Source organism: Bombina bombina, chromosome 7 (assembly GCF_027579735.1).
Source record: "Bombina bombina isolate aBomBom1 chromosome 7, aBomBom1.pri, whole genome shotgun sequence".
NCBI lineage: Eukaryota > Metazoa > Chordata > Amphibia > Anura > Bombinatoridae > Bombina > Bombina bombina.
Genome location: NC_069505.1, coordinates 178,302,201 through 178,324,636, shown reverse-complemented (window position 1 = coordinate 178,324,636; position 22,436 = coordinate 178,302,201). Strand labels below are relative to the sequence as shown.

Below are 22,436 nucleotides of genomic sequence, written 5' to 3'. Positions count from 1 at the left end.
TGTTGTCTTGGGCCCCTTGCTTTTCTCTCTCTATACATCCTCCCTTGGAAAACGTATAGCCTCCTTTGGATTCCAGTACCACTTATATGCTGCTGATACCCAAATCTATCTTTCCTCTCCTGATATCTCTCCCTCTTTAATCAACCAGATTTCCAACTGCCTCTCTGCAATTTACTCTTGGATGTCTTCACACTACCTCCAACTCAATCTGTCCAAAACTGAGCTGCTTCTTATCCCCCCTCTTCGAAACATCCAACACCTATTTCTCTGACGGTTAGAGACTCTATTCTCAGCACCTCACCCCAGGACCGCTGTCTTGGGGTCACACTAGACTCAGAGCTCAAATTCAACCCACATATACAAGCACTTACCAAATCCTGCCATTCACACCTACGCAACATTTCCAGAATTCGTCCCTTCTAAACTCAAAAAAACACTTATTCCCTCATTTTGTCACGCATTGATTATTGCAATCTACTCCTAAATGGCCTTCCAAAACACAGCCTCTCCTCCCTCCAATCTATTATGAATGCTTCTGCTAGACTCATCCACCTAAGTCGCCGATCTGCATCAGCTGCTCCGCTCTGCCAGTCTCTACACTGGCTCCCCATACACTCCAGAATACAATTTAAAGTATAAACCCTAACTTACAAAGCACTCAACAGTCTAACGCCCAACTTTATTTCCTCTCTCATCGTGAAATATTCCCCATCCCGTCCTCTTCGGTCAACCTCTGACCTACATCTCTCCACTCCTGTTATCTCTATGTCCCACTCCCGCATCCAAGACTGTGCACGTGCTGCTCCTGTCCTCTGGAACTCTCTACCCCATTCCATAAGACTGTCTCCAACCTTGTATAGATTCAGACGCTCCTTGAAAACTCACCTATTCAAAGAGGCTTACCATCTCTCCTCCATCTCTCAGCCGAACCAAACTAATACATGAACTGCCTGACTCACTGCTGCAAGCTACCCCCAACCTTATGTCTAAGCATCTTAAACCTGTAGACTGTGAGCTCCATGGAGCAGCGCCCTCTTCCTCCTGTACTAGATTTGTTTAGTTTTGTATTTTATAAAAAATCATTGTATACCTCATCATTGTACCCAGCGCTACGGAATTTGGCGGCGCTATACACATAAATGATAATATTATTATTATTAATCACATTTTTGGCAGCCATCACTGCCTTTTATTAACAAGTGGGCAGAAAAGGTTCCCAGCCAGGGATCCTTTCCACCCACGAACAGGGCAAGAGAGGCAGTTATCATTGCACAAGAATTTCCTTGTGCTGCCCTGCCCCCCCATGCAAACAATTTAAAAGAAAATGGCTTGTCGATCATCCCGGACACATCAGTTTGGGATGTTTTAAAAACTCTGAGGCAGCACAGATGTTAGCAGGGCCAGCTCAACCCTGGGACCAATTAACTCCAAGGTACACAGGCAGCACTTGACAGGGGACGGCACTTCAGTGACTGTCTGCCATTGTCAGGCTCAAACTGCTCCTTCCCATATCATGCACAAAGACACCAGTCAGGGGCGACAAGCACATAACTCTAGCTGCCTTTTCACTTACTGCACAATTGTGCATAAGCATTAGTTGCATGCATGCATGCATGCTTAGTAAGGAGGTAAACAGGCTAGTGGGTTCAAATGTTAGTATGCAATTTTACTAGGTGGGCACCATTTCTTTCTCAGACCCAGGTAGCACAATATTTTGAGCCGGCCCAGGCTGTGACTATATTAAAACAATAATTCCAGAAAGTTCCCTCTCTCTTCTGGCTCTAAATGAGAGCAGGTGGGATTAAAAAGAATCTGTAGCCATGCAACCTCATTATTAAAACTCAAAGGAGAAATGCATTCTGATTGTCTGGCACACATGCATTTCATTGGTTTGGTTTAAGCAATTCAAGAGTCAAGTTACTGACCAATTAAAAACTGTTGTGGTGGACTTTTTGCTATTGGCTGGCTTATCTTAAGGTTGCTAATAGGTCACACTTCTTTGAATTCTAGGTTACTCATACGTTCCAACATCTGCCGGATGATTTCCAGGAAGTGGGAGGTTAAGAGCTTGTAGCCAATAGCACACAAGTATCTTGTGTATGAGGCCACATGCAGGAGGAATGGCATAACTCAAAGAAAGGCAAGTGTTATGGATGTTATATGGGTGTGTGTCTTGACATGGTTTGGCATGTCCCTTAAAACCGGGACACAGAGGGGCTGTAGATAGGAACAGGGCAATACCTCCCAACCCATGACAATACCGCAGGATGGGGAATGGGTTTCCTGTCAGCTGTTTCATGTCTAAGAAAGGGGAGCTTTTATTATTTGATGGCCCACTAAGTTTAAGCTGTGTCACTTGTATGAACAGGCTAATATCATTTTGTCTGAGCAAAAAGCTATACAGGTTCAGGTTATACTGAGCAGCCTGTGGTGGTACTGAAGATTGCTGGGAATCCCTTGCTGGAAACTGGTCCCTTTGTATGACCTAGGAAGGTCACACTGACTGAAGCACTGACCTCTCCCCCCCTCCTGCAACCCCCACCCTGTGACATTTATAGGCAGACAGACATGGAAACACATATTTCATCACAATATTATTATTATTCTTTATTTATACAGAGGACTATCCTGCTGTTGGAAACCACTTGTTACATTGTTGAACTCTGCGTACCCTGGTGTACTTAATAGCAGAGGATCGTCTGGACACATCCGTTGAAATACTTGCGCAAGTAGTCACCTTGGGATCCGGAAACCGGGTGATGTCATTGACGGAGTTTGAAAGCCGAGATCAGAGGAGAAGCCACAGTGTCAAGTCAGGTGAGAGAGCCGACAAGGAGACACAAAGAGGAGGTAAGAAAGCCTCATTGCTTCACCCAGTGTTTGAGACTTTTACATTCGCTGATACGGCGATAGGAGAGAAGGTGGGAAAGCCGCTCTATACCACAGCTGTTATCAAAGGTCAGGTGAGAACGCTGACAGCCGGGGGCACACTAGTGTGTTTGGAGGAGATTAATCCTTTTTAAATAACCGACCCTAAGAATCAAAGACTCATTTTCGGGGATCCCTGAAACTTACTTGCAGCTGCACATCAACAACAATGAGAACTATATTTTAAGAAATGACTAGCATTGGACATTATTGTTGGATACTAATTTACTGTTTTAAGAGTCTGAGAGGCTGATTATTTGTACAATTGGATTAAGACAGTGTGAATGAAATTATAGTTATTTTTAGCTGATTTGAGGAATGTATTTTATATTTATAAAATAAAATTGTGATTATTTATATCATGTCATCATCGTTTTAGTAGTCCTTTATAGATATAAAGGTTTTATATACATATCTGTATGTCCTACAGCTTTTAGCACCTACTACATCTATTGTTTTTTTTATTTATAAAGCGCCAACAGATTCCGCAGCGCTGTTCATAGGTAACAAAGATAAAAGGACAGTACAATATGAGACACCAGACAAAATTTAACAAACAAATACAGGGGGAACTGGGAGCCCTGTTCCCGTGGGAACTTACAATCTAAATGGGTAGGAGGGTGAGAAACAGGAGGTGGGGACTGCAAAGGTGGGAATGATGTTAGTGTGGAGTTAGATGAGGGCAACTATTAGGCAAGTGGAATTCATTAGTTACTGATTTGGTTATAGGCTTCCCTGAACAAGAAGGTCTTTAGGGAGCGTTTAAAGGAGGAGAGGTTGGGGGAAAGTCTGACAGCTCGAGGAAGTGCGTTCCAGAGGATTGGTGCCGCACGAGAGAAGTCCTGTAGTCTAGCATGAGAGGAGTTAATGGTAGAAGAGGCAAGGAGTAGATTGTTTTTGGATCTTACCGGACGGGATGGAGTATATTTGTTGATGAGTGAGGACAGGTATGGGGGGGGCTGCATTGGTAAGGGCTTTGTAGGTCAGAGTGAGAATTTTGAATTTAATTCTGCTGTGAATGGGGAGCCAGAGAAGGGACTCACAGAGGGGTGCGGCAGATACAGAGCGTTGGGAGAGGTGGATAAGCCTAGCAGAGGCATTTAGGATGGATTGAAGGGGGGAGAGGCGGGAGAGAGGAAGGCCAGTTAGTAGGTTGTTATAGTAGTCAAGCCGGGAAATTATTAGGGAATGGATTAGCTGTTTAGTAGTTTCAGCACTCAAAAAAGGACAAATTTTGGAGATATTGCGTAGGTGGTTGCGACAGGATGAAGAGAGCGATTGGATGTGGGGTATGAAGGACAGATTGGAGTCGAGTGCAACTCCAAGGCAGCGGACTTGGGGTGATGGGGAGGTAGTGGTGTCACCGACAGTGATAGTAAAGTTAGAAACTGGAGTAGAATTAGTTGGGGGGGATTAGAAGAAGCTCAGTCTTGGACATGTTGATTTTTAGGTGGCGAGAGGCCATCCAGGAAGAAATGCCAGATAAGGACGAAGACAGACAGACAAGTGTACATACAGATACCTAATATAAATGCGCACCAGACTGCTCACGTATTGCCGCTTCCTCCACATGAAATTGTAATTAGAACTAAAGTAAAGGTCTTTAGTTCCAAAGCAGCTTATAGGAAACACTTTTGCATTACATGGAATTCTACCCTCTCAGTGAACTTTACAAATCTGTCTGCCTTCCTCACAAGTGTAGCCCCTGGCTGCCGGCATCCTAAGAAATGACTGTGCACTACATAGGATGTGTCATGTAAATCATGTTAATTCTGTTAAGTACTAACCTTTGTGGTGTTCCGCTTCTTCAATAGGATCTGGCAGCTTAATTTCTGGCCAAGACGGTGCAGATAATGAGGTCTTGGGAACAAAACTATGGGAAGAATTAATAGGATTCAGCATTTAGGCAAAGAGTTCAGTTAGACCCCTCCCTTTATATCATCATCTATAATGTGATCTGACTGTTTAAGAACACACTCATATGCACAGAGATCAACACGAGTTTTCTATCCATAAATATAAAATAGAATGAGCAAAAATTGGAGATTAACTGTAAAAACAGAAGAGATGAAACGATAATTTAAAAAAAAAACACGACATAAAAAGGCACTGGCCAATTTAAAGGCATATAAAACCCTAACATTTTCTTTCATGATTCAGACAGAGCATACTTTTTAAAAAACAGTTTCCATTTTTTTCCTCCATTAGCTAATTTGCTTTGTTTCCATAGTATTCTTTGTTGAAGAGATACCTAGGTAAGTAGCGTTCGCATGTCTGGAAAAGGTGCTGCCATCTAGTGCTCTTGCTAAAGTATAATGATCGTGCAAAACTGCTGCCATATAGTGCTCCAGACACGTGCACACTCCGGAGCTTACCTCCCTACTTTTCAACAAAGGATAGAAAGTGAACCAACTTTTTGTGTTTCATGTCACTTTAATGTCCATTTAACCCCTTCAGTGCCTTTGCAAATAACAATAAAGAAATAAATGAACATTAAAATTGAAAGTCCCATAAAATATTTAAAGGGACACAAAACCAAGTTAACCCCCCTTTACCCTCTCTTATCTTAGGTGCTCTCTTTCCTTACTCGGCATACAGTTACAGTTGTATCAATTGTGTACTTCCTACTAATGCTCATTGTACCCATCAACCAATGAGCATCAGCAGGAAGTAGGGTGACCACTTGTCCCGTATTGCCCGGGACAGTCCCGCATTTTAAAAGGTCTGTCCTGGGTCCCTTCATTCAGTGTACCGGAATGAAATTAAAAACTGAAAGCCAGCACTGACAGCCAGCACTGACGTCAGACGCATTGAAGTCTTAGGACTCTAGAGCGGCTTGTTGCTGGCTTCCCGCAGCGCAGATCGTGAGTCTCAGAGTCTAGAAGACATCGTCCCAGGGGGCAGGGGCTGGCTCACGGCCAAACTCCAGACAAGAGGCGCCGCCAGTTATGAGGGAGGGAAGCGGGGATATGCATGTTATTTTTCGTACATCCCCGTCCCCTCTGTTGCCTGCCTACAGTACTAGAGTGTGTGTACTGCACTGTGTACGTGGGTGGTGGAGCGCCTGCCCTAGTTGAACTGGAGCAGAGGACGAGGAAACAGAGTGTGTCAGTCAGATAGGCGAAGAGATAAGGGCGGGCAATGGGAAAGGAGCAGGAAGATGGTCGCCATTCAGTACACATGGGGAATGGGGATAAATTGCATGTATTACAATTGCTTGTTTAATAGAATTTTTTTTTTTGGGGGGGGCGTCCCCGAATGGCAGTTTAGATATGTGGTCACCCTAGCAGGAAGTACACAGCTGAATGATGCATTAATCATTTAATTTAAGGAAACACGATGCTCAAAAATTCTCTGTTATGTGTTTCAAAACGTATTAGAATACACAGTTCTGTCCGAGTCATGAAAGTTTAATTTTGCGTTTACTGCTCATTTAAACAAGCGCTTCCTGTTGGCTTCACTTTACATTTAACATATACTTTTTCCGGCAAACAATAACAAAACATTTTTATGTTGTTGCTGCTCTTGCACATTCATGGTAAAAAATAAATAAATTGATGTCCCTTTAAGAACAGATAATTTTGCCCGACAAAGAAAGATTCCACAAAGTGACAGTTTAGATCGAAGCACGTGGTCATTTACATCCATCCTCAATTGGTGACATCAAAGAATAACAGGAATATGAGTACTACGATTTGCAAGTGGTGTATCCCTGAACAGCTATTAATTTTCAAAACCTTGTAAATAGTGCCATGAAAATGACAATGATAATCATCTTAAAACACTCATTGTGTAGGGAGATCTCTTGCTATACAGTACTCACACTGAGCTATCCTCTCCATATATGATGCACTCATTGTGTATGCAGATCTCTTGCTATACAGTACTCACACTGAGCTATCCCTCTGCATATATGATGCATTCATTGTGTAGGGAGATCTCTTGCTATACAGTACTCACACTGAGCTATCCCTCTGCATATATGATGCACTCATTGTGTAGGGAGATCTCTTGCTATACAGTACTCACACTGAGCTATCCTCTGCATATATGATGCACTCATTGTGTAGGGAGATCTCTTGCTATACAGTACTCACACTGAGCTATCCTCTGCATATATGATGCACTCATTGTGTAGGGAGATCTCTTGCTATACAGTACTCACACTGAGCTATCCTCTCCATATATGATGCACTCATTGTGTATGCAGATCTCTTGCTATACAGTACTCACAATGAGCTATCCTCTGCATATATGATGCACTCATTGTGTATGCAGATCTCTTGCTATACAGTACTCACACTGAGCTATCCTCTGCATATATGATGCACTCATTGTGTATGCAGATCTCTTGCTATAAAATACTCACACTGAGCTATCCTCTGCATATATGATGCACTCATTGTGTATGCAGATCTCTTGCTATACAGTACTCACACTGAGCTATCCTCTACATATATGATGCACTCATTGTGTAGGGAGATCTCTTGCTATACAGTACTCATACTGAGCTATCCTCTCCATATATGATGCACTCATTGTGTATGCAGATCTCTTGCTATACAGTACTCACACTGAGCTATCCTCTCCATATATGATGCACTCATTGTGTAGGGAGATCTCTTGCTATACAGTACTCACACTGAGCTATCCTCTGCATATATGATGCACTCATTGTGTAGGGAGATCTCTTGCTATACAGTACTCACACTGAGCTATCCTCTGCATATATGATGCACTCATTGTGTAGGGAGATCTCTTGCTATACAGTACTCACACTGAGCTATCCTCTGCATATATAATGCACTCATTGTGTATGCAGATCTCTTGCTATACAGTACTCATACTGAGCTATCCTCTGCATATATGATGCACTCATTGTGTATGCAGATCTCTTGCTATACAGTACTCACACTGAGCTATCCTCTGCATATATGATGCACTAATTGTGTATGCAGATCTCTTGCTATACAGTACTCACACTGAGCTATCCTCTGCATATATGATGCACTCATTGTGTATGCAGATCTCTTGCTATACAGTACTCACACTGAGCTATCCTCTGCATATATGATGCACTCATTGTGTAGGGAGATCTCTTGCTATACAGTACTCACACTGAGCTATCCTCTGCATATATGATGCACGCATTGTGTAGGGAGATCTCTTGCTATACAGTACTCACACTGAGCTATCCTCTGCATATATGATGCACTCATTGTGTATGCAGATCTCTTGCTATACAGTACTCACACTGAGCTATCCTCTCCATATATGATGCACTCATTGTGTATGCAGATCTCTTGCTATACAGTACTCACAATGAGCTATCCTCTGCATATATGATGCACTCATTGTGTAGGGAGATCTCTTGCTATACAGTACTCACACTGAGCTATCCTCTGCATATATGATGCACTCATTGTGTAGGGAGATCTCTTGCTATACAGTACTCACACTGAGCTATCCTCTCCATATATGATGCACTCATTGTGTATGCAGATCTCTTGCTATACAGTACTCACAATGAGCTATCCTCTGCATATATGATGCACTCATTGTGTATGCAGATCTCTTGCTATACAGTACTCACACTGAGCTATCCTCTGCATATATGATGCACTCATTGTGTATGCAGATCTCTTGCTATAAAATACTCACACTGAGCTATCCTCTGCATATATGATGCACTCATTGTGTATGCAGATCTCTTGCTATACAGTACTCACACTGAGCTATCCTCTACATATATGATGCACTCATTGTGTAGGGAGATCTCTTGCTATACAGTACTCATACTGAGCTATCCTCTCCATATATGATGCACTCATTGTGTATGCAGATCTCTTGCTATACAGTACTCACACTGAGCTATCCTCTCCATATATGATGCACTCATTGTGTAGGGAGATCTCTTGCTATACAGTACTCACACTGAGCTATCCTCTGCATATATGATGCACTCATTGTGTAGGGAGATCTCTTGCTATACAGTACTCACACTGAGCTATCCTCTGCATATATGATGCACTCATTGTGTAGGGAGATCTCTTGCTATACAGTACTCACACTGAGCTATCCTCTGCATATATAATGCACTCATTGTGTATGCAGATCTCTTGCTATACAGTACTCATACTGAGCTATCCTCTGCATATATGATGCACTCATTGTGTATGCAGATCTCTTGCTATACAGTACTCACACTGAGCTATCCTCTGCATATATGATGCACTAATTGTGTATGCAGATCTCTTGCTATACAGTACTCACACTGAGCTATCCTCTGCATATATGATGCACTCATTGTGTATGCAGATCTCTTGCTATACAGTACTCACACTGAGCTATCCTCTGCATATATGATGCACTCATTGTGTAGGGAGATCTCTTGCTATACAGTACTCACACTGAGCTATCCTCTGCATATATGATGCACTCATTGTGTAGGGAGATCTCTTGCTATACAGTACTCACACTGAGCTATCCTCTGCATATATGATGCACTCATTGTGTATGCAGATCTCTTGCTATACAGTACTCACACTGAGCTATCCTCTGCATATATGATGCACTAATTGTGTATGCAGATCTCTTGCTATACAGTACTCACACTGAGCTATCCTCTGCATATATGATGCACTCATTGTGTAGGGAGATCTCTTGCTATACAGTACTCACACTGAGCTATCCTCTGCATATATGATGCACTCATTGTGTATGAAGATCTCTTGCTATACAGTACTCACACTGAGCTATCCTCTGCATATATGATGCACTCATTGTGTAGGGAGATCTCTTGCTATACAGTACTCACACTGAGCTATCCTCTGCATATATGATGCACTCATTGTGTAGGGAGATCTCTTGCTATACAGTACTCACACTGAGCTATCCTCTGCATATATGATGCACTCATTGTGTAGGGAGATCTCTTGCTATACAGTACTCACACTGAGCTATCCTCTGCATATATGAAGCACTAATTGTGTATGCAGATCTCTTGCTATACAGTACTCACACTGAGCTATCCTCTGCATATATGATGCACTCATTGTGTAGGGAGATCTCTTGCTATACAATACTCACACTGAGCTATCCTCTGCATATATGAAGCACTAATTGTGTATGCAGATCTCTTGCTATACAGTACTCACACTGAGCTATCCTCTGCATATATGATGCACTCATTGTGTATGCAGATCTCTTGCTATAAAATACTCACACTGAGCTATCCTCTGCATATATGATGCACTCATTGTGTATGAAGATCTCTTGCTTTACAGTACTCACACTGAGCTATCCTCTGCATATATGATGCACTCATTGTGTAGGGAGATCTCTTGCTATACAATACTCACACTGAGCTATCCTCTGCATATATGATGCACTCATTGTGTAGGGAGATCTCTTGCTATACAGTACTCACACTGAGCTATCCTCTGCATATATGATGCACTCATTGTGTATGAAGATCTCTTGCTATACAGTACTCACACTGAGCTATCCTCTGCATATATGATGCACTCATTGTGTATGAAGATCTCTTGCTATACAGTACTCACACTGAGCTATCCTCTGCATATATGATGCACTCATTGTGTATGAAGATCTCTTGCTATACAGTACTCACACTGAGCTATCCTCTGCATATATGATGCACTCATTGTGTATGAAGATCTCTTGCTATACAATACTCACACTGAGCTATCCTCTGCATATATGATGCAATCATTGTGTATGAAGATCTCTTGCTATACAGTACTCACACTGAGCTATCCTCTGCATATATGATGCACTCATTGTGTATGAAGATCTCTTGCTATACAGTACTCATACTGAGCTATCCTCTGCATATATGATGCACTCATTGTGTAGGGAGATCTCTTGCTATACAGTACTCACACTGAGCTATCCCTCTGCATATATGATGCACTCATTGTGTAGGGAGATCTCTTGCTATACAGTACTCACACTGAGCTATCCTCTGCATATATGATGCACTCATTGTGTAGGGAGATCTCTTGCTATACAGTACTCAAACTGAGCTATCCCTCTGCATATATGATGCACTCATTGTGTAGGGAGATCTCTTGCTATACAGTACTCACACTGAGCTATCCTCTGCATATATGATGCACTCATTGTGTATGAAGATCTCTTGCTATACAGTACTCACACTGAGCTATCCCTCTGCATATATGATGCACTCATTGTGTAGGGAGATCTCTTGCTATACAGTACTCACACTGAGCTATCCCTCTGCATATATGATGCACTCATTGTGTAGGGAGATCTCTTGCTATACAGTACTCACACTGAGCTATCCTCTGCATATATGATGCACTCATTGTGTAGGGAGATCTCTTGCTATACAGTACTCACACTGAGCTATCCCTCTGCATATATGATGCACTCATTGTGTAGGGAGATCTCTTGCTATACAGTACTCACACTGAGCTATCCTCTGCATATATGATGCACTCATTGTGTAGGGAGATCTCTTGCTATACAGTACTCACACTGAGCTATCCTCTGCATATATGAAGCACTCATTGTGTAGGGAGATCTCTTGCTATACAGTACTCACACTGAGCTATCCTCTGCATATATGATGCACTCATTGTGTAGGGAGATCTCTTGCTATACAGTACTCACACTGAGCTATCCTCTGCATATATGATGCACTCATTGTGTAGGGAGATCTCTTGCTATACAGTACTCACACTGAGCTATCCTCTGCATATATGATGCACTCATTGTGTAGGGAGATCTCTTGCTATACAGTACTCACACTGAGCTATCCTCTGCATATATGATGCACTCATTGTGTAGGGAGATCTCTTGCTATACAGTACTCACACTGAGCTATCCTCTGCATATATGATGCACTCATTGTGTATGAAGATCTCTTGCTATACAGTACTCACACTGAGCTATCCTCTGCATATATGATGCACTCATTGTGTAGGGAGATCTCTTGCTATACAGTACTCACACTGAGCTATCCTCTGCATATATGATGCACTCATTGTGTAGGGAGATCTCTTGCTATACAGTACTCACACTGAGCTATCCTCTGCATATATGATGCACTCGTTGTGTAGGGAGATCTCTTGCTATACAGTACTCACACTGAGCTATCCCTCTGCATATATGATGCACTCATTGTGTATGCAGATCTCTTGCTATACAGTACTCACACTGAGCAATCCTCTGCATATATGATGCACTCATTGTGTATGCAGATCTCTTGCTATACAGTACTCACACTGAGCTATCCTCTGCATATATGATGCACTCATTGTGTATGCAGATCTCTTGCTATACAGTACTCACACTGAGCTATCCTCTGCATATATGATGCACTCATTGTGTATGCAGATCTCTTGCTATACAGTACTCACACTGAGCTATCCTCTGCATATATGATGCACTCATTGTGTAGGGAGATCTCTTGCTATACAGTACTCACACTGAGCTATCCTCTGCATATATGATGCACTCATTGTGTAGGGAGATCTCTTGCTATACAGTACTCACACTGAGCTATCCCTCTGCATATATGATGCACTCATTGTGTAGGGAGATCTCTTGCTATACAGTACTCACACTGAGCTATCCTCTGCATATATGATGCACTCATTGTGTAGGGAGATCTCTTGCTATACAGTACTCACACTGAGCTATCCCTCTGCATATATGATGCACTCATTGTGTAGGGAGATCTCTTGCTATACAGTACTCACACTGAGCTATCCTCTGCATATATGATGCACTCATTGTGTATGCAGATCTCTTACTATACAGTACTCATACTGAGCTATCCTCTGCATATATGATGCACTCATTGTGTATGAAGATCTCTTGCTATACAGTACTCACACTGAGCTATCCTCTGCATATATGATGCACTCATTGTGTATGAAGATCTCTTGCTATACAGTACTCATACTGAGCTATCCTCTGCATATATGATGCACTCATTGTGTAGGGAGATCTCTTGCTATACAGTACTCACACTGAGCTATCCTCTGCATATATGATGCACTCATTGTGTATGAAGATCTCTTGCTATACAGTACTCATACTGAGCTATCCTCTGCATATATGATGCACTCATTGTGTAGGGAGATCTCTTGCTATACAGTACCCACACTGAGCTATCCTCTGCATATATGAAGCACTCATTGTGTATGCAGATCTCTTGCTATAAAATACTCACACTGAGCTATCCTCTGCATATATGATGCACTCATTGTGTATGAAGATCTCTTGCTATACAGTACTCACACTGAGCTATCCTCTGCATATATGATGCACTCATTGTGTAGGGAGATCTCTTGCTATACAGTACTCACACTGAGCTATCCTCTGCATATATGATGCACTCATTGTGTATGAAGATCTCTTACTATACAGTACTCACACTGAGCTATCCTCTGCATATATGATGCACTCATTGTGTATGAAGATCTCTTGCTATACAGTACTCACACTGAGCTATCCTCTGCATATATGATGCACTCATTGTGTATGCAGATCTCTTGCTATACAGTACTCACACTGAGCTATCCTCTGCATATATGATGCACTCATTGTGTAGGGAGATCTCTTGCTATACAGTACTCACACTGAGCTATCCTCTGCATATATGATGCACTCATTGTGTATGCAGATCTCTTGCTATACAGTACTCACACTGAGCTATCCTCTGCATATATGATGCACTCATTGTGTAGGGAGATCTCTTGCTATACAGTACTCACACTGAGCTATCCTCTGCATATATGATGCACTCATTGTGTAGGGAGATCTCTTGCTATACAGTACTCACACTGAGCTATCCTCTGCATATATGATGCACTCATTGTGTAGGGAGATCTCTTGCTATACAGTACTCACACTGAGCTATCCTCTGCATATATGATGCACTCATTGTGTAGGGAGATCTCTTGCTATACAGTACTCACACTGAGCTATCCTCTGCATATATGATGCACTCATTGTGTAGGGAGATCTCTTGCTATACAGTACTCACACTGAGCTATCCTCTGCATATATGATGCACTCATTATGTAGGGAGATCTCTTGCTATACAGTACTCTTACTGAGCTATCCTCTGCATACATGATGCACTCATTGTGTAGGGAGATCTCTTGCTATACAGTACTCATACTGAGCTATCCTCTGCATATATGATGCACTCATTGTGTAGGGAGATCTCTTGCTATACAGTACTCACACTGAGCTATCCTCTGCATATATGATGCACTCATTATGTAGGGAGATCTCTTGCTATACAGTACTCTTACTGAGCTATCCTCTGCATACATGATGCACTCATTGTGTAGGGAGATCTCTTGCTATACAGTACTCATACTGAGCTATCCTCTGCATATATGATGCACTCATTATGTAGGGAGATCTCTTGCTATACAGTACTCTTACTGAGCTATCCTCTGCATATATGATGCACTCATTGTGTAGGGAGATCTCTTGCTATACAGTACTCATACTGAGCTATCCTCTGCATATATGATGCACTCATTATGTAGGGAGATCTCTTGCTATACAGTACTCTTACTGAGCTATCCTCTGCATATATGATGCACTCATTATGTAGGGAGATCTCTTGCTATACAGTACTCATACTGAGCTATCCTCTGCATATATGATGCACTCATTGTGTAGGGAGATCTTTTGCAATGCAGTACGTACACATTAAAGGGACAGTAAAGTGAAAATTAAAGTTAAAGGGACATGAAACCCAAATTTTTTCTTTCCTGATTTAGAAAGAGCATGTCATTTTAAACAACTTTCTAATTTACTTCTATTATCTCATTTGCTTCATTCTCTTGATATCACTTGCTGAAAAGCATATCTAGAAATGCTCAGTAGCTGCTGATTCGTTGCTGCACATAGAGGCCTTGTGCGATTGGCTCACACATGTGCATTGCTATTTCTTCAACAAAAGATATCTAAAGAACGGAGCAAATTAGATAATAGAAGTAAATTGGAAAGTTGTTTAAAATTACATGCCCTATCTGAATCATGAAAGTTTAATTTTGACTAGACTGCCCCTTTAAATGCATTGGATACAGAATGATTTATTTCAATTTCTACTCCCCCTGTACCATGTGGCAGCCATCAGCCAATCACAAATGCATGCACATACAATGTGACAGCCATCAGCCAATCAAAAATGCATACATGTTTATTCTGCACATGCTCAGTAGGAGCTGGTGACTCAAAAAAGTTTAAATATAAAAAAACTGTGCATATTTTGTTAATGGAAGTAAATTGGAAAGTTGTTTAAAACTGCTGCTCTATCTGAATAATGAAAGTTTAATTTTGACTTTGCATAAACAACACTGTTATAGAAATATACATTTTACCTTTGTGTCTAAGCTTCTGCAGACTGCCTCCTTATCTCAGAACATTTGACAGACTTGCATTTCATGCAATTAGTGCTGACTTCACGTGCATGAGCACAATGTTATCTATATGAAACACATGAACTAACGTCCTTTAACTGTGAAAAACAGTCATATGCATTCAGCTAAGAGGCGGCCTTCAATGGATTAGAAATTAGTATATGAGCTTACCTAGGTTTAGCTTTCAACTAAAAATAACAATAAAACAAAGCAAATTTGATGATAAAAGTAAAAAATTAGAAAGTTGTTACATGTAAAGTTACAAGCCGCAGTTTCAGATGATGCCGGATATCCAATCCGGAAATGGAAAGTGCATAGGTCGCGAAGAGACTAATATAAAATGTATAATTATGTATCGTAAAAATAAAACCTTTGTAATATACTATTAATACTTATTTTGTACCATCTTGCAGGGTTCTAATTCTCACAAAAATAGGAAGAACCAACTCGAAACCTCCCAATCCCTAACCCTGTTATAAACTACACAGCTATTGTTTGCATCGGTCTCTGATTGTCCTCAGGAAAGAGGACTAGATTAGGAAAAAAACTTACAATATGGTGGGGTCCATTACCTTAAAGTGATGGTAAAATCCTAGCGTTTTCGAAACACTAGGATTTACCAGTGCAACAAATAAAAGGAGACTTTCAGTCATGAAGTATAACACATTTCATGCTGAAAGTTCCTTTATTTGACTGCAGCGTTCACCGTGCCGAGTGCCTCAGGCCACCCCCGGCAGAACGCTATTTTTCAGTGTGGTGATCTTAGCTAATAGCGTGCTAGCTATCCTAAGGTGACCAGATTTTTTAAAATGAAATCCGGGGGCATTTATTTTTTTTGGCAAATTATAAATAACTATTTTAAAAGCACATTTTGCTCAAATTATATATGCAGTGTGTTTGATATGTGTTTATGGAGTGATTGTATGATATATATGCTAATTCTCACATTTCGTCCATGAGATAAAAAAAAAAAAAAACACTTCTCAGAACTTTTTGTGATATGACTACCAAATGTTAAGAAGATGGAGAAAGGTTTGAAAGCATAAACACACAAGCATACATATGCACACACACACGCACAAGCATACATATACACACACACACAAGCATACATATACACACACACACAAGCATACATATACACACACACACAAGCATACATATACACACACACACAAGCATACATATACACACACACACAAGCATACATATACACACACACACAAGCATACATATACACACACACACAAGCATACATATACACACACACACAAGCATACATATACACACACACACAAGCATACATATACACACACACACAAGCATACATATACACACACACAAGCATACATATACACACAAGCATACATATACACACACAAGCATACATATACACACACGCACAAGCATACATATACACACACAAGCATACATATACACACACACACATATACACACACACACACAAGCATACATATACACACACGCACAAGCATACATATACACACACGCACAAGCATACATATACACACACGCACAAGCATACATATACACACACACACAAGCATACATATACACACACACACAAGCATACATATACACACACACACAAGCATACATATACACACACACAAGCATACATATACACACACACAAGCATACATATACACACAAGCATACATATACACACACAAGCATACATATACACACACGCACAAGCATACATATACACACACAAGCATACATATACACACACACACATATACACACACACACACAAGCATACATATACACACACGCACAAGCATACATATACACACACGCACAAGCATACATATACACACACGCACAAGCATACATATACACACACACACAAGCATACATATACACACACACACACAAGCATACATATACACACACACACACAAGCATACATATACACACACACACACAAGCATACATATACACACACACACACAAGCATACATATACACACACACACACAAGCATACATATACACACACACACACAAGCATACATATACACACACACACACAAGCATACATATACACACACACACACAAGCATACATATACACACACACACAAGCATACATATACACACACACACAAGCATACATATACACACACACACAAGCATACATATACACACACACACAAGCATACATATACACACACACACAAGCATACATATACACACACAAGCATACATATACACACACACACACACAAGCATACATATACACACACACACACAAGCATACATATACACACACACAAGCATACATATACACACACAAGCATACATATACACACACACACACGCATACATACACACACAAGCATACATATACACACAAGCATACATATACACACACGCACAAGCATACATATACACACACAAGCATACATATACACACACACACACAAGCATACATATACACACACACACAAGCATACATATACACACACACACAAGCATACATATACACACACACACACAAGCATACATATACACACACAAGCATACATATACACACACAAGCATACATATACACACACAAGCATACATATACACACACAAGCATACATATACACACACAAGCATACATATACACACAAGCATACATATACACACACACATACATATACACACAAGCATACATATACACAAGCATACATAAGCATACATATACACACACACAAGCACAAGCATACATATACACGCACAAGCATACATATACACACAAGCATACATATACACACACACACACGCATACATACACACACAAGCATACATATACACACACGCACAAGCATACATATACACACACAAGCATACATATACACAAGCATACATATACACAAGCATACATAAGCATACATATACACAAGCATACATAAGCATACATATACACACACACACACACGCACAAGCATACATATACACACACACACAAGCATACATATACACACACACACAAGCATACATATACACACACACACAAGCATACATATACACACACACACACACACACATGCACAAGCATACATATACACGCACAAGCATACATATACACGCACAAGCATACATATACACGCACAAGCATACATATACACGCACAAGCATACATATACACACACAAGCATACATATACACACACAAGCATACATATACACAAGCATACATAAGCATACATATACACACACACACAAGCATACATATACACACACACACAAGCATACATATACACACACACACAAGCATACATATACACACAAGCATACATATACACACATGCACAAGCATACATATACAGTCACACACCCACATATGGGGACATCCTAAAACATTTAATGTGAAAATGGCTTAATGTAGCTTAACCCCTTAACGACTGAGGACGTGCAGGGTACGTCCTCAGAAAAAAGGCAGTTAACGCCTGAGAACGTACCCTGCACGTCCTCAGTGTGGAAAGCAGCTGGAAGCGATCCTGCTCGCTTCCAGATGCTTTCCGGTTATTGCAGTGATGCCTCGATATGGAGGCATCCTGCAATAACCTTTTTAAGTCATCCGGTGCAGAGAGAGCCACTCTGTGGCCCTCTCTGCACCGGAGATCGGTGGCTCCCTGCGTTGGTGGGTGGGAGCCGGACCGGGAGGCGGGTGGCGGCCATCGATGGCCCTGTTGATGTGAAGGGGGGCGGGATCATGGGCGGGGGTGGCTGGGGGCGCGCGCGCGTGCACGGGAGGGTGGGGGCGGGCGCGTGCACGGGGAGGGAGCGGGTGGGAACCGCTACACTACAGAAAATGTGGAAATAAAAAATATAAAAAAATGTCAAAATAATAAAAAAAAAAACGATCAGCAAGGTGGTGGGGGTTTGTCTGTGTGTGTGTGTGTGTGTGTGGGGGGGGAAGCTACACTACAGAAAAAAAAAAAAACAAAAAAAAAAAAAGCACTTTTTATTGTAAACTGGGTACTGGCAGACAGCTGCCAGTACCCAAGATGGCCCCCAATAAGGCAGAGGGGAGGGTTAGAGAGCGGTTTTGGGGGGGGATCAGGGAGGTTGGGGGCTAAGGGGGGGATCCTACACAGTAGCATATGTAAATATGCTAAAAAAAAAAATTTCATTTTTTTTTAAAACCCTTTTATTTTAGTACTGGCAGACTTTCTGCCAGTACTTAAGATGGCGGGGACAATTGTGGGGTGGGGGAGGGAAGGGAGCTGTTTGGGAGGGATCAGGGGGTGGGATGTGTCAGATGGGAGGCTGATCTCTACACTAAAGCTAAAATTAACCCTGCAAGCTCACTACAAACTCCCTAATTAACCCTTTCACTGCTAGCCATAATACACGTGTGAGGCGCAACAGGATTTAGTGGCCTTCTAATTACCAGAAAGCAACGCCAAAGTCATATATGTCTGCTATTTCTGAACAAAGGGGATCCCAGACAAGCATTTACAACCATTTGTGCCATAATTGCACAAGCTGTTTGTAAATGATTTCAGTGAGAAACCTAAAATTGTGAAAAATTTTACGTTTTTTTTAATTTGATCGCATTTGGCGGTGAAATGGTGGCATGAAATATACCAAAATGTGCCTAGATCAATACTTGGGGTTGTCTACTACACTACACTAAAGCTAAAATTAACCCTACAAGCTCCCTAAAAGCTCCCTAATTAACCCCTTAACTGCTGGGCATGATACACTTGTGGTGCGCAGTGGCATTTAGCGGCCTTCTAATTACCAAAAAGCAACGCCAAAGCCATATATGTGTGCTATTTCTGAACAAAGGGGATCCCAGAGAAGAATTTACAACCATTTGTGCCATAATTGCACAAGTTGTTTGTAAATAATTTCAGTGAGAAATCGAAAGTTTGTGAAAAAATTTGTGAAAAAGTGAACGATTTTTTGTATTTGATCGCATTTGGCGGTGAAATGGTGGTATGAAATATACCAAAATTGGCCTAGATCAATACTTTGGGATGTCTACTAAAAAAAAAATATATACATGTCAAGGGATATTCAGGGATTCCTGAAAGATATCAGTGTTCTAATGTAACTAGCGCTAATTTTGGAAAAAATGGTTTGGAAATAGCAAAGTGCTACTTGTATTTATGGCCCTATAACTTGCAAAAAAAGCAAAAAACATGTAAACATTGGGTATTTCTAAACTCAGGACAAAATTTAGAAACTATTTAGCATGGGTGTTTTTTGGTGGTTTTAGATATGTAACAGATTTTGGGGGTCAAAGTTAGAAAAAGTGTGTTTTTTTCCATTTTTCATCATATTTTATCATTTTTTTTTATAGTAAATTATAAGATATGATGAAAATAATGGTATCTTTAGAAAGTCCATTTAATGGCGAGAAAAACGGTATATAATATGTGTGGGTACAGTAAATGAGTAAGAAGAAAATTACAGCTAAACACAAACACCGCAAAAATGTAAAAATAGCCTTGGTCCCAAAAGGACAGAAAATGGAAAAGTGCTGTGGTCATTAAGGGGTTAATGAGTAAAAAATACACACAATACATTAATCTATCTATTCAAACATATTCTGATAATTTCAGGACATTTGATAAAACATACCAAAAGTTATTCACATTTAACTATTTTAACTATTTTTTTACAATCCTAAAACATTTAATGTGAGCAGCTTAATGTAAAAAGAGCTTAATGTACCAAGATTCACCTAAACATCAATCAATTGCCTTGAAACTTGGCACAAACTCAGTTTGTCACTTTCCAAACCTATCCTAGAAGTTTCATGGTATTTGGTTTCCCACAAGGCAAATGAGTGACATTAAGCTTGTTTTTTTGGGGAGCTTAATGTGGCTTAACGTACAAAATTGAACTTAGATCTTAACCAATTTCCCCCAAACTTCTCACAATACATTAACGTCATGCACTGGAGCAGGTAAAACAGATCAATGTGACAACTGAGATAATTTTACAGGAGATATGTCCATTTAAACATATGATGGATATAGAAAGCAATGGTCTAGCAGGTTTCAACATTGAAAGGATATGGCACATTACGGCTTATTTACATCCACAGCCAGGCATTTACCAAGTGGGGAGCTTGTGTAACCGCTCGTCTCAGGTGGTGAACAGAGGAATCATGCCATCCTGCAAGAAACTGGGTAAACAGAATAGGGCACAACAGTTGAAGGGACAGAAGGTTAAAACTCCCCACCAGTGACAGTTATATAAAATGAGATGGTTGGAAGCCATGCCTGCCACTCCTGAGGCTGATACTAAGTACTATTATAAAAAAAGAGAGAAATAATGAAAACTCATAATAAAAAAAACAGCTATTTTTAACTTTTTGGACATAATATTTTACTATATACTAAACTAATATTTTACTATATACTAAAACTAATATTTTACTATATACTAAAACTAATATTTTACTATATACAGTACTATGAAAGTGTGTGTTCTAATTATGTGCAGTTTTTAGTAAATTGTTATAGTTTATTCAGCACTAACTGTACAATTCCACTTTAAGGGATAGTAAACCCCAAACATTTATTTTATGATTCAGATAGAACATACCATTTTAAAACAACTTTCCAATTTAATTCTATTATCAAATTTTCTTTATTCTCTTGTTATCCATTGCTGAAGGGACAGCATTGCACTACTGACAGGAAGCTGAAAATATCTATTTAGCCAATCACAAGAGACAAATGTGTGCAGGTACCAATTAGCAGCAGCTCCCACTAGTGTATGATATGTGCGTATTCATTTTTTAACAAGGGATACTAAGAACGAAGCAAATTTGAAAATAGAAGTGAATTTAAAAAGTGTCTTAAAATGACCGGCTCTATCTGAATCATGCAAGTTTAAATTTAGACTTTCCTATCCCTTTAACTGAAAGCGTGAGAGAGGATGTGAGAGGTGAAGGGCGGGGCTTAGAGCCGAGTGATTCTGCATGGACAGCGTGGAATACAGAAACTGTTCAGGAAATTGTATGTGTTGCTAATATTTTTTTAGGGGGTTCAGACACATTCTTCCTGTGAAGTAACAGTAACCCTAAGAACTTATA

At 40.5% G+C, this 22,436-nt stretch overlaps 1 protein-coding gene across 1 annotated transcript in view; it reads right to left on the bottom strand.

Annotated features, from left to right (window-relative positions):
- MRPL21 (mitochondrial ribosomal protein L21) overlaps nucleotides 1-22,436 on the bottom strand; it is a 108,734-nt gene that overhangs the window by 73,797 nt on the left and 12,501 nt on the right. Inside the window, exon 3 of the mRNA XM_053720444.1 lies at nucleotides 4,716-4,801. Coding sequence (XP_053576419.1) covers nucleotides 4,716-4,801 — 86 coding nt within the window. The remainder of the gene's footprint in view (nucleotides 1-4,715; nucleotides 4,802-22,436) is intronic.